The following is a 14775-nucleotide window of genomic DNA, read 5'->3' as shown; positions in this document are numbered from 1 at the left end:
AGTGGCAACACAAGATGAATTTCTGTTGCCTTTTTTTTAACCTGAGAGTGAATTAAACTATACGCTAAGAGAAAACACACTAATCCAAGGGCCAAGGAAGATGAACAAGGAAACTTTTTCTAGCAGAGACTGACCATAGCTTGCCAGACTATCAATAGAATGTATTTTTATGTGGTTCATTGTGATAATCTTGGTGAAAGATTTGTTCAGTTAATGCTCTTATTTCCTTCAGGCCACTGATGCTCGCAGAGCCTTCCCTTGCTGGGATGAACCTGCTATTAAGGCGACATTCGATATCTCATTGGTTGTCCCTAAAGACAGAGTAGCTTTGTCAAATATGGTAAGTATTTAAAGTGCAAGTAACAAACTCAATTTTTTATAGCAACTGGCTATGTAGCGGTTTTATTTGCAAGTTAGTGATGTGTTTTGGTAATATCCATTAATAGGAAGATGGATTGTATTATTTGTCATTACTAAGCAATTATACTTGATTGAGGGAAGCTTTTTTAAAGTAGATATCCATTGCTAGTAGACGCTAGTACAGAAATTAAATACGCTGCACAAGCCAGAGAGGGTTGTTTATTAAAACGAGTCCTAACACGAGGCATGACGTGCTGCTCAATTAAATGAATGAAAAAACTTAAACTTTTGCTGGTTTAGATAGCTACATAAGCACGCATGGCATTTTATAGACGAATAAGACCAGTCTCTGCCCTGGAGAGCTGATAATTAAAGTTCAGATGTAACAGGAGCAAGTGGTAGCAATTTCATCGAAGGTACAAAGCGGGTATCTTCACATTCCCCATTTTAAATATGCTGTAAAGCTTCATGATAGTCATTTGCTACTGAGAAACCACTCTTCAGGGTCTCATCCTACAGGCTTCTATTGTTGGGATGACTGTTTACTGGTAAAGGCCATTTTCAGTTAAGACTCATTTTCCTCTGCTCGGGCAGCTTGATGCTGCAATGTGTTAATGCAAGCCAGAAGTCTTGTCCAGCACCATTTTGTTGCAGCCATCCATTCAGTGTTTGAACAAAAGAATCATGCCCTGAAAACTTCATAGGGGAAACTGGCTCCATAGGCATGGGTCCTGTCACCAGTCCTGGAGAGCGGGAGTCCAGGAACTGATAGCAAAAGCTATCCAGCAGACCTTAGCTACTGCAGTGTGAAATATGACTTGTGGAGTAAACGATACAAAATAAGTATTTGTGTTTCGGGGCGGCTATAAATCTAATGAGCATTTTAACGTTGTAATCCAGTGTTGCTTTTCATGGAACTAATCTGATTCCTTTTCGTGTTTTGTTGGAAAGAATGTCACTGATCGGAAGCCATACCCTGATGATGAAAATCTGGTGGAAGTGAAGTTTGCCCGCACACCTGTGATGTCAACGTACCTAGTAGCATTTGTGGTGGGAGAATATGACTTTGTAGAGACCAGGTCATCTGATGGTGTGTTAATCCGTGTTTACACTCCTGTTGGCAAAGCAGAACAGGGAAAGTTCGCATTAGAGGTAAATGCGCTTGAAGTGATTTCTCCACTACTTGTATAGTCCCCAGTTGCGGGGAGCCTATGTTCTGGCTGGGTTCTATCAACAGCGCAATTAATGTGAAACTTGTCATGCTGCTTTGGTTTTGGTTTGATTAGTGACATGGAGAAACAAGGCTTGATAGTAAACTGAAATTCATTACATACAAAGAAAACATGAAGTCATGACAAAAATCTAGATTCTGACCCAACTGAGATGATTTAGCGTTATCACCTTTTATATAAAGTCAGTGTAAGGTAGTAGAGATTTGCTGAAGCCTGGAAAAAATTGGGGTACTTCCAAATGTTGGTACTCTGGCATTCCTGGAAGTCCCACCTTTTAGAAGTGGGATTTCTGGGGAAGAGAGCCAGTATGTGCCGCTTTCTGGAGTACTTGCAGCCATGTGGAAATGTCAGTTCTGGCCTATCATTGTGAGTTAGTTCAAAATGTTTACTAGGTTTTTCCTTTTATTTTTTTATAGGTTGCTGCTAAAACTCTGCCTTTTTATAAGGGCTACTTCAATGTTCCTTATCCTCTTCCTAAAATTGATCTCATAGCTATTGCAGACTTTGCAGCTGGTAAAGTAACTCACTTTATTGCTGAACGGTATTGATTTTCTTTGAATTTTAAACATTTAGGAAGAGGTGTGTATCAATGTCAATAAACCTTTGTATTTATTTTATAAAGGTGCCATGGAGAACTGGGGCCTTGTTACTTATAGGTATGCTGTTAAAATACTGTCTTTCCCCCCTTTGTTCACTAATTTTGGAGGCAATCAAACTGGTTTTAGGGAGCTGTAATGATTGGGCTTCATCATCCCAAGTAAGGTTGAGTAACTTCCTCCAAACTCTAGCTTCAGTCTTGAGTAATTTAGGCTTTTACACCAGAATGCACTGGTGTTCACATCTCAGAAGGGCAAGAATGAGCTTTTAAGACTACTGGCCAAGATAGCCTTAAAGATTTTAAAAGCAGCTTCTGCAGAAAAGGAAAGTGTTTTCTTGGCTACATTCCCCCTCCCCCCCCCGCCCCGCCCTCTCCCAAGGTTTTGTAGTTATTTACACAGCTTAGAAAACTGTTTTTGATTTTTTTGCATGTTCTAGCCAAAGTCAGTAAACTTCTGCAACCATAGGACAAACATGTGGGTTGAGTCATTTTTAAAACTTTATCTTGCCTTCCATTTTCAGTTGCTTGATCAGATGAGCTAAATTTCATACCTTCTGCTTGATAGACTCGTGTTTGTTTTGAGCTGTTGGAAGGCGCTCCCTTCAGCCTCTGCAACATGGGACTCTCATTAGCTCTAGATTAATTAGCATTGAAGTGATATTTCAGGATTTTTCTTCTTTTAAATTTACTCCATTAATTTGACCTTACAAAATTGTCATGAAAAATTACTAGCCCATGCACAGAATCTACTTGCCTGCTCTACCGTGCTGATGAGAACTGATATTTTTTTCTCTGTGCAAAAATTATTTGCCCTGAGTGAGTAGAATTTTGAAAGCCTGCTTTAATGCTAGTGCTATGTTCTCCCCTTGCATTCAGATTGGCAGTTTTGCCTCTTACCTGTATGATAGATAGGAGGCAGGCTATATTTTATCCAAGACATTTTTCCCCCTTAGAGTTGCAGGAGTCTAAAAGTCTCTTCTGATTGACCTACTGAGCCATGGTTGTGTTGCAGGTGTTTGTAGATTTCTTTAGAGTTTCCGTTATAGGATCACAAGTGAAATGAGTGTGTGTGTCTGTGTGTGGATATTCGTATGCATCTGAGATGGTAAATGTAACACGACTGATGATTGGGCACGTGGATGAGTGGAGACTCCCTCTGGGTTGAGTGTGGGAAAGAAGACTTGCTTTGCATACATTATGAAGTGTGAAAGCAAATTGCAGTCAAGGTGAGACTTCCCCCTGTTTTTTCTAGTCATGTAGCTGGACTATTTTTTGCAGAATAAAGTTTTTCTCCTGTCTGGGTTTCTTGCCCTTGATTTTATGCACACTTTGAGGAAGTGTTGCCCCAACTCATCCCAACAGCTCTGAAATTTAATGTAACTGCTTTTATGCGCAAACTGAAACAACTTCTGTTTTTCGGTTGTGCGGATCATGTTTGTAGGTTGCTTAGGTAATTCAGACTTTGAAATCTTATTTTTCCCAGGTGTGTGCTGCTCAATTAATTTATCTTTATTTCTTAAAAAACAGGGAGACTGCACTGCTGATTGATCCCAAAAATTCCTGCTCTTCGTCCCGCCAGTGGGTTGCTTTGGTTGTGGGACATGAACTTGCTCATCAGTGGTTTGGAAACCTTGTCACCATGGTATCTAATATTTAAAGTATTTTTATTATTATTTGTATTACCATAGCACCTAGAAGCCCTAATCATGGAACAGTACCACATTGTGCTAGGCACTGTACAAATGCAGAACAAAAAGACTGTCCCCACCCCAAGACGCTTGCAAGTTAATTAAGAAGAGATGTATCGTATGTTTAGATTTGACATGCTTCTCCTAGATTCTTCATGTGCCCCCTACAGTATCATGTAATAGACAGGTTGAGTAGATACTTTACAAAGCTGTCTTTTTAAAGTGGATTTTAAGATACTTACTTGACCAGATGCTCCTGAAGAACAGATGTATAAAGAGAAAAATGCTAATTAACCTGTTCTAGTTCATGTGTGCATGAATTAATGTTAAGAAGTTGACTGCGTCTGTTTGAATATAGTCGGAGAGTGGGAAGAGAACAGCAAGTTTCCATGGAAATGAGTTAAGCCACCATATTAGATTACTTCTAAAGTGATAAATCATCATTTTCCTTTCTGGTAGGGATGATTCACTGTGTCATCAGCAACTTTTCATACTAAGCAGGCCGCCTCAGTTTGTGACACTGGGACTGTATTATTCTAATCCATTAGTTGAAAAGTTGCCTGGTGGTAGCTGACATAGATTATTTTGGGTCCATAGGGAACCAGTCTTCTGAATGATTGAAGCTGAAGCCATTTAGATGGGAATAAAAGTACGTGAGAGGCAGCAGGTTGAAAGGTGCTAATAAACTCCCCACTGTGCTTACAAACCTGAAAGCCATGTTTACTGAAGTGTCTGCCGACAAATGGCCTCTGCCGATCCTGATTAGATCTTTGCAGCGTTGTTGTAGCCTGACGCTCTCTTTCCTCTGAAGCCCCATCAAAAAAACCCTGCTAATAGGTCCTTGGAAGCCAACCATGTTACATATTAGGAAGCTTATGCGTTGTCAAAAGCAGAGTATGTTTGGTAATTGAACTAGAAGCACTGCAGCAAAAAGAGCATGGCTTCTGGGGCCAGCAGTTTCCTAGCCATATCTTTTAGGCTGCCAAAACAGAGGTCATGACTTGGGTGGAAGATAGGTTTAGATGTCACTTCACAGGGAAAGCAGTAAGGAAGGGGTTTTCAGACTTTTCCATAGTGTGGCACGCATCATAATAGAAAGTCTTGTGCGCCACTTCTTTTCCCATTCACAATTGCACAGGCTACCTCCCTCAGTGACTCAAGTCCCATCCCTGTGACAGCAACAGCAAATAAGAGGAAAAGTAATACAGTAGAGACCCGTTTATGCAAGGTAGCGCCATGCCTTCCACTGCTCCCTGTTTAACACACGAGACTCGTTAACATGCAATACAGGAACTTGCTACGTAGCGCTACGGATTTGCTCACTAACTCACTGACATAGAAATCGACAGGAAGTGCGGAACTGGAAATGTGTTGTACGTCTTTACCGATATTGCATGCACGCTTAGTCATAGTCACGCTAGAGAGATATACAATATATAGTAGTGTTATAGTAATATATATATACTACATTAGAAAATTTTAACCATAGGCCTAATATAATGGCAGAGGGCAAGCATCAGCGTTCCTACACGGTAGAAGAAAAGCTAGCTGCAATAGATCGAGTAAATAGCGGAGAAACCCAGGCCAAAGTTTCAAAAGATACTGGGATTGCCGAATCTACTCTCTGAGGATGGCTAAAAACCAAATCTGAATTGAACGGCTTTGTACAAAATATCGATTCTGCCTCAGGGCTTAAGCGAAAATGTGCGCGCTATTCAGTAAAACCCACAATAGACAAAGCCACACGCACGGGGTTTGCTCGGGAAAGGCTGAAAGGAATGCCGCTAAGTGGGCCAATGCTTCAAGCCCAAGCTACAAAATTTGGAAATTTAATGGGGGATGAATCATTCCAAGCCAGCAAGGGGTTTATAAGTCGTTTTAAAAAGCATCATGGCAGTAGCACAGGTATCGATTTCTGGAGGAAGCCGATGAATTGGCCACGAACGCGTTTCCTGCCGAGTTAAAATCTCTTTTACAAAATGAAGGCTACCACGAAGAACAACTTTATAATTGTGATGAAACAGCTTTATTTGCAAAACTGCTACCTGATAAGACTTTAGCCTTTAATTATGAGAGACAGAAAACAGCTGGATTAAAAAAGATAGTGTGACTTTTCTTTTTTGTAGTAATAAGACGGGCAGCCATAAGCTTGCCCCTCTTCTCGTTGGCCACTTCCATAACCCTCGCTGCTTTAATCCCTCAATAGAGCCAAACTGCTAATAGTATATGCTAACAGCAAAAATGCTTGGATGACAAGACACATTTTCAACAACTGGTTCCACAACCGCTTTGTTCCAGCTGTTTGTAAGCATCTGCGGTCGAAGAAACTCGAAGCCAAAGCACTTTTGCTACTTGACAATTGTCCAGCCAATTCTCCAGCCGAATCACTGGTATTGAGCGATGGAAAAATTTGAGTGCTATACCTACCATTCAACACAACATCAAAAATTCAACTTTTAGACCAGGGCATTATTCAGAATTTTAAAAACAATTGACAGGAGCCTGATTTCGGTGATCGTGTCATGCGCATCTTCAGGCATTTCCGAATTCCTGAAACAGTTAAACATGAAGGAAATTATTTATTTAGTTAAAAAAGCTTGGGATGGAGTAAAACAAAAGTCCATTGAAAACTGCTGGATGAAGGGTCTCGGTGATGCCTTTTCTGTCAAAGATGGCTCAGACTCGGAAAACTCCAGCAGTGGCACTGATTCAGAGCCAGACTTTGAAGGATTTTTGGAAGAAGACGTCCTACGAACACGCACACAGACAAAAGAAGATAAAGGTAAACTTCTCTTTCAAATTATAAAAGATTTTAGTTTGGATCCATTGCCGGAAATCATTACCAAGTGGCTGGAGATGGATGAAGATTGTCAGACTTCAGATTTTCTGTCCGAGGAAGAAATATTAATGGGCTGCGAGGCTACGTCGGACTGCGAAAGTGATGGTGAGGATGTCTTTGAAAAGGTCAACGTTTCGCCCACAGAAGCCTTTAGTGCTGTAGAAACTGTTGTAAGATTTATGGAGGGGCAAAATGTGGAAAATACTGAAATCATTCATCTGTGGCGAATGACAGACTTCATAAGAGAGAGAAAAAAAATGAGCCAGAAAGCGCAGAAAATAACGGCGTTTTTTTCTAAGTGAATCATAGACACTTTTTTCAGCATAGCCTTCTTAGCCCATGGTCCGTTAACATGCGGTCATGAGGGCTTGACTCCCGACACCTGCGCATAAACGGGTCTGTACTGTATTAGGATAGTATATAATGTATTTTTAGCTTTTAATGCAGTTGGACAGCTGGAAATTAAGAGAGCTGGCATTGTGTGATCAACCAGTTCTTTGTGGATCACTAGTAAGTGCTTTTGGGACACCAGTGGCTCACAGACCATCAGTGGTCTAACCGCAGCTTGAGAACCACTACAGTAAGGCATTTAACAAAGCAGTATTACTTGTCTTATAAGGGCTTGGCTGCTTTGATAAAGTTTTACATTTTCTTTCCCTTTTGAAGCTTTGTGCCATTCATAAAGTTTTTTCTTTTAATTTTCGTATTTTCAAATTTTTTGTATTTGAAATAGGATTGTTTTGTGAAATGAAAGTCTTTCACTTTCCCATTTCAGGTAGCTTGTTGCACACAGGGAACAAAGATACTATCACTGCAGGAAGTGTCAGTTACATCATGGTTACAATGTGCCAATGTTGGATCTTACCTGATAGCACAGCCCTCAAATGCCAGCTCTTTAACACTGAGGATGTTAAACTAATTGGAATCAAAATAGGTCTGGGAAATAAATGGATGCCTGAGCAACAAGACTGTAGTTGTCTACCCCGGTCTTTAGTTTTCACTGGGGTAGGCTAGCAGCTTGTTGCACTTAGCATGTGACTGACAGCCACTTATACTTCATGAAATTAATACAGAAAAAACCTGACTTGTTGGGAGTTTGAAAGTAAAGTTGAATGCCTTTCATTTTTCACAGTTGCATTAATCTTTTGACACCAGAACTACATTTAAGTTCTGGAACTTTGTCTTGAAAACAGATTTAATCAGAACTATAATGAAAATTGGACAGTCTCCGCTCTAAAAATAAATAATGTTGGACTTATCTGTGTAGAATGTCAGTAAAATTATTTCTTATCATATTCCCTCTGTGATGTTTCATTCTTAACTAGGAAGTAGAATTGCTGTGTGGCTGAATTTCTATTGGGTTGACTCTGCACTTGACACTTTTCTTCTCCTTAAATAGACATGGCAACTTAATCAAACATATCTGAATTTACCTACCACTGTTTTATAAGTAAGAGTACTATATCTGAAAGAAATAAGAGGATGGGAAAGTCTTTTTCTCTTTTTTTTTTTAGTTTCACATGTAGTCTGTTTCCTTATCTCAGTACAGTAGACATTCTCTCTCTTAGCCAGGGATGGGGAAGGAACATGCATTTAAAATATAGCACATATAATTGCACACCTGCAAAAATTGTCAGTGACTGAGTCTTGGATAGGTATAATCCAGAAATTACTTTAACTTCCTTTTTCAAGAAAAAAATTACTAGATTTCAGGTTTTCAGTATCTGTTTACAACAGTATTCTTTCTCCCTCAGGTATCCAAACTCCTTTTCCATTACCTGTAAGGACATTAATACAAAAATTCCTGTGCAGCTGTGATTGATGGAGGCCTTTTCCAGGATTTGGCTACTTCGTTGAACTGTGGCCTTCCATGCCACAGACAGCTTCCCCAATCTGGTCTTCCCTTGTCAGCTTCCTGTAACTGTTCCCTCTGTGGCTCTGTGCTCAAATCCAGCCTCATATGCAGCTTGTACAGCAATTTCTTTTGTACCATCTGCAGGTTTGCCCTCTCCATTTTGAGTTCTTGGAAGCACACCTCACCTAGCAAATAGTTGCTAGATAGGCCATTCTGCACTGGGTTCAGTTCAGTCCACAAGCTGTTCTAAGGCTAAAGGGGATACTTTTGTGTAACCAGTCTGCTGTGTGTTCTATTCCACTTCCTGAATTTGACTTCTCCATATTGTGGAATTCAGATACCAGCTCAGTAGACCTTTCTCTCTGATTTGCGGTTAACTGGGCCGTTAATAGGTTATAGTCTGTAATGCAGACTTTTTAGTTGAGTGAGTAGGAAGAGTTAAAATAAGTGAAACTAGAGAAATAAAGCATTTTATATTCAAATACTCTTTTCTTTCCAGGAATGGTGGACCCACCTCTGGCTGAATGAAGGCTTTGCCTCCTGGATTGAGTATCTCTGTGTAGACCACTGCTTCCCAGAATATGATATCTGGACTCAGTTTGTTTCTGCTGATTACACACGAGCTCAAGAGCTTGATGCCTTAGACAACAGTCATCCTATTGAAGTGAGCTGTAACTCCCTGCTACTGGCATTGTCTCTCTTTCAGTTCAACTAGGAATTCTTGGTAGAAACCTTCCACTGATAGCTAGAAAGGAGGGAAGTGTGCAGGCATTCACAATGCAAAGCAAAATCTCAAATTGCTTTTGCATCTAGTAGATTTTCTGTTAAAATAGGAAGGACTCTTCTAGTAAAAGTAGTACTTAAGGGAGATCTGAAAGCTCAAGCAATTGGTAATGGTTTAAAGACACTTTCATCTCTACTGACTTGAGCTAGCAAACTAGTGACCAAAACACATGTTTTTTCCTTTGACAACAGTGAAATGAGTTGTTGGGTCTCAGTCCAGTTCCTAGTCAATACTTGCTCACATTAGAAGCAGCCACCACTAATTGGTATCTTTGAGCCTCAGCAGTGAGGGAAGGGTAGACCAGAGGGCAGTAACTTCCCTGTAATCCTTAGAGGTGGTCACTCCGGTTCAGAATTTGAGGCCCATTAACAGGACAATATGAGGAAACTCATGTTGCCGCTGCTTGTGCTGTACCTATTCTGTGAACAAATAAGAATGTAAGTCTTCTGGGCTGTCAGTCTGGCACCTTAACCTAAAAATGCATAAAATGTCATTTAAAACTTTGAAAATTAGGCTGCTCATCTGCTTAGTATTTGTACAGATGAGGTAGTAGCTGTTGGATCTATTCATCTATATTTAGAGTCTAGCCTCCATTATATAAATGTGACAGGGATTTAATATGTTCAGTCAAGCTTTCAGATAATCAAGGAAATTCTTAATGTAATAGATATCAGGGGGCATGATCCTGCTTTGCGTAACAGGGAATTTTGGATACTTGTAGATGTACTGCTATCACCCACAGGCAGGTACAGTGCTGGTACTCTTAGAAGTTTACTTTTCTCATTGCCCCATCAGTAACCAGTTTTCATTATATTATTTTTTTACTTTGAGCTCAACCAAATTTAGTCAAGTCAAAGTGTGAGTGTTTGAGTGTAGATCATGGGCCACAAAGGACTGGGACAAGACCTTCAGACCTATTTATTAGGGGCTGGAACCTAAGCACAAGACTGTCAACCTATAAACGAATCCTAACACTGCCATCTCTGAACATATCTAGTTGAAGAGGCATATTAGGCAGGCTTAGTAAGAGATTCAGACATGGAGATAGGCTACATGAACCTCCTCTGTAGCTGAACTATTAAATAAGAATATTGTTTTAGCATTGGCTATTGAGACTTTTTTGTTCTGTTCATTGGAACTGGAGTTGCAGATAAGATGTTGCTTGTTCTAACTACACATTGTACTGTAAACCCCAGGTCAGCGTGGGCCACCCATCTGAAGTAGACGAAATATTTGATGCTATTTCTTATAGCAAAGGAGCATCTGTAATCCGAATGTTACATGACTACATTGGAGATGAGGTAAAAATGCACAATGCTATTGTACACAATTTAATTCAGATTGTTCGTAAAAACTCTTGTTGAACAGTTAAAAACAGATGTATGTTTGTCATTTCTGGTTGCTGAACGTTTATATTCCTGAACACTAATTCTCCCACTCCCATAACTACACTTCAAGAGGAAATGTAAACACCCTGAATAAATTCAAGGGGGAAGTAAGCTATTCGGACAATATAGAAACATGATTGTTTAAAAGTTCTAAATGCATTTGAAGCTTGAATGCCACCTACCAATAATGCTACAAAGCCATTTTGGTGCCTAATGTCACAACCTAGGAGAGTGGCAGATAAGTAAAACCGGTGCTAGGGATCCTTGACTGCTGTGTGGAAGTAAGTGCACTGCACTGGAAGGCAAGTAAGAACCTCCTTTCTGGTGCAATTACATGTTTAATTGTATGTTTCTAGGATTTTCGGAAAGGAATGCATTTGTACTTAACCAGGTTCCAGCAGAGGAATGCAGCTACAGGTAATCAGCAGTTATTCTTGTACTTTATCCAGGAAAGCTCAACTCTGGAGAATTAAATTGTCAGCAGTATCTTGGGTTTCTAAAATACCCAGTTTCCCTGCTGAGTTGACTGAGATGCAAGGAAGTCAATAGACTTGCACCTGAGGTCATGTAATGAGTCAGTAGCTCAGCCTGGATTAGAACCCAATATACTCTTGGCTTTCTCCCAATCCGTTTCTCTAACCTCCGGAGTACACAAGCACAATGATCAGAAAGAGCTGTTTTTACCTCAGTAAAGCTGCCTGTGCAGTAGTCTAATTCAGAATTTTTGCCCTTGAGGCTTTTTTCTAATGAGTGGTTGGTTTTTCAGAGTAAGTTGATAATTGGCCATTAAGGCTTCTGCAAATTTCCATTTGCAGAACTGATCACATGTGGGATTAAACGGATCAAATGAGGTTGTGTCCAGCGTATCTTGGCACTTATTTCACATGGCGATTTACTGTGTATCAAAGTTAAAATTCTGAAGTGGAATAAGGGGCTCTCTGTCATTTAGGTATAAGTGATCCAGATGTTCAGTAATGCTCCTGGGCATAATATGTGAAAGTATGTAGAGAAGAGAGCAGTTGTTTTTGAAGCCTGGTACAGTTCTGAATGTTTCATTACTTACTCCAGATCTTTTGATAACAATGCATTACAAATGATACTCTTTGGAATCCTAATGAAGAGGCTGACGTTTTCCATGGGAGGTTTAAACTGCTGCTTATTCTAACTGCGTGATCTCTGTTATAGTGTAACTTTACAAAAGTGGAGCATAAAACCGTGGAGGGAAGCATCTTTAGCTTCTGATTAGGAATATTTGTGACAATAAGAATAAATAAAATGACACAAATTAGACTCCTTGATGGTGCCAGTATAGTGTGGCCTTAATAGCTTTTAATGTGTGTTTAGATTTACATTTTTGTGTGTGTGTGTGTTTGGGGCGGGGGGGAGAATTTGGAAACCCTTAGACTGATGATTTTTCTTCTACAGAGGACCTTTGGGAGAGCCTGGAGAAAGCCAGTGGTAAACCTATAGCTGCTGTAATGAATACATGGACCAAACAAATGGGATTCCCACTCATTTATGTGGAAGCAGAGCAGGTAAATTGTGATGATAAAAACAGAACATCAGAGGTTTTGAAATTCCAGTTACACTAAATGTTCCTCTGCACTTCAGAACAAAACACTACCTTACTTAAGTGTCCTGGATCACTTTTTAATAGTATCCAGTCATTTCAGAACTTTCTTCTGTTTGATCAGGAGGCAGTGCAGTGACTTGCTTTTGTTCAGTGACAAAATCTGCTCCTGAAGGGAGGGAGAATGCTGTTAAATTGAACATAAAAGTTGGGTGCTATCATACTGTTGCGAGAGGACTAGTGTATATTCTTCATAATTTAAAATTAGACTGGACAAAGTATCTTAAAGTAAAGGAGCTTCTATCCCTTTCCTTGGGGAATGCTATTCATAGTGGTATGGAGTTCATTCCCCTGATGCGTCCAGCTCATGTGCTTGGAGCTTAGACATTAAGTATCCTTTTTGTTCTGAGCATGCATCAAGTATAGGGGAGAGAATACCTGGCATGACTCACTTCTCATTCCAGTTTAATTACAATGACTTTAGGAGATTGGCCCTATCTCTTCCTTGTGTTAATGAATCAGCTGTGGATTAAGATGCATGGCCAGTCTTGCTAGTGGGCTACAATCCCTAGGATCCTCATAGTATATGACAAAGGTAGCTGCGATCCATTAGTAAGTGACTTTCTGAGTGAAATTCAAAGTAAATCCAGGGTGAATCCAGCAATCCTGTGGCTGAATGAATGATGTGAAGGGCCGTATTAGCTCAGGTTTCTCAAAGGAAACATATCATCCAGGTTTATAGACAGGGATGTAGACGCTTTACTGACATTACTCCAATTTACTTGAAATTGTCTGTGCCCTCTGGGATTAACAAGGAGAATTGGTTAATGCAGGTGCTAAAATTTGAGATTGGGAAAGAATTCCTGAAAGAGTTTAATGAACTGCCATGATAGACTTCCTGGTTCTGAAATTTTACAGCCAGAAGACTGATCTGCCCTCAATTGTTCTGAAGTCTTTTATGGTCTCTGGTGGCAAATTTTCAGTTTGCTGTTTTTCTCGGTGTCGTTCAGAGAGAGACTGTCACAGACACCTGCAGGAATGAGGAGCTGAGATATGTGGTGTTTGAAATTAAAATGTTGAAACACTGCATATAAATTGGTCTCTTGACCTCTAATTCTCTCTAGTTCGTCATACCTAATATACATTAAGAGTGTTATAATGGGGCAGTAAAATTGGCAAATTATCCTCTGAGCAAATGCATCATAAAAGTTAGATGCATCACACTGTTAGGAGAGGATTACTGTATATTCTTCGTAACTTAAAATTAGATTGGACCAAGTATCTTAAGTAGAGGGGCTTCTACCACTTTCCTTGGAAACTGTTCTCCAGTTTAATAATCTTGCTTTCAGTAAGTGTCCCCCTTTTTAATGTCCTCCCCTTACTTTTAGTTCATACCATCCTGTACAGTGTCTTTCCATCACTGATGTTACACATTTCAAATACTTGTTGGATGATTCTCACCTCCCTGTCAGTAGTAGTTGCTTAGCCACTTAGTCACTTTTTATAAGCTAATGTTTCTATCACCACTAATAATTTTTCCTTTTTCTCTTAAAATCTTCTGGTGCTGAGGCACTTATGACTTAATACAATATGCTAGGTCTCACTAGCACTTCATAGACCGCTATCTTCTACTGTACTCTGATGTGATGAGCATAAGAATGGCCACTCTGGGTCAGGTCCATCTAGCCCAGTATTCTGTCTTCTGACAGTGGCCAGTGCCAGATGCTTCAGAGGGAATGAACAAAACAGGGCAAGTTCAAGTGATCCACTCCCATCTTCTAGCAGTTGGAGGTTTAAGGACACCCAGAGCGTGGATTGCATCCCTAACCATCTTGGCTATTAGCCATTGATGGAACTGTCCTCCAGTAAGTTGTCTAATTCTTTCTTTTTTGAACTCAGTTATACTTTTGGCCTTCACAGCATCCCTTGGCAATGAGTTCCATAGGTTGATTGTGCAATGTGTGAAGTACTTCCTTTTGTTTTAAACCAGCTGCCTATTAATTTCATCAGGAGACACCCCCAAGTTCTTGTGTTATGTGAAGGGGTAAATATCACTTCCCTATTCACTTTCTCCATACCATTCATGATTTTATAGATGCCTCTGCTAACGTTGAACAAAGTTGTATTTGCCTTTCTTGGTGCCATGTTGCATTGCAAACATGTAGCCAGCTTGTTCTTCAACCATTGTGGACCATAACATCTTGAGGAACATTTACTATGCGTGCTTCTGTCACCTCCTCTGCTTTAATTCTGATTATTGGAGCTTTAACCTACAGTACTTTTCAAGCCCTATACTTTCAGGTTCAGAAGCACATTTAAATGGAAAAGGGTGGACTTTACTTTGGTTGGACACTGTTTCCTCCAGTGAGTAATTCTCCATTTTAAAGTGCTATGTATAGCCATTCCGTCACACTTTAAATCATCCCAGTCTTCTTTCTTCGTGCTTCCTACAAGCTTGAAT

General features: G+C 40.0%; 1 protein-coding gene across 1 annotated transcript in view; it reads left to right on the top strand.

The window, feature by feature from the left end:
* NPEPPS (aminopeptidase puromycin sensitive) overlaps positions 1-14775 on the top strand; it is a 61589-nt gene that overhangs the window by 29141 nt on the left and 17673 nt on the right. The window contains exons 5-13 of the mRNA XM_037886694.2: positions 233-340; positions 1312-1512; positions 2009-2105; positions 2215-2248; positions 3718-3832; positions 9072-9236; positions 10553-10657; positions 11101-11161; positions 12170-12279. Of these exons, the coding sequence (XP_037742622.1) occupies positions 233-340; positions 1312-1512; positions 2009-2105; positions 2215-2248; positions 3718-3832; positions 9072-9236; positions 10553-10657; positions 11101-11161; positions 12170-12279 (996 nt within the window). The remainder of the gene's footprint in view (positions 1-232; positions 341-1311; positions 1513-2008; positions 2106-2214; positions 2249-3717; positions 3833-9071; positions 9237-10552; positions 10658-11100; positions 11162-12169; positions 12280-14775) is intronic.

The sequence above is a fragment of the Chelonia mydas genome, chromosome 27, assembly GCF_015237465.2.
Source record: "Chelonia mydas isolate rCheMyd1 chromosome 27, rCheMyd1.pri.v2, whole genome shotgun sequence".
Lineage (NCBI taxonomy): Eukaryota > Metazoa > Chordata > Testudines > Cheloniidae > Chelonia > Chelonia mydas.
The sequence above is the reverse complement of the archived record's forward strand: the minus strand, read 5'-3'. Positions and strand labels throughout refer to the sequence as shown.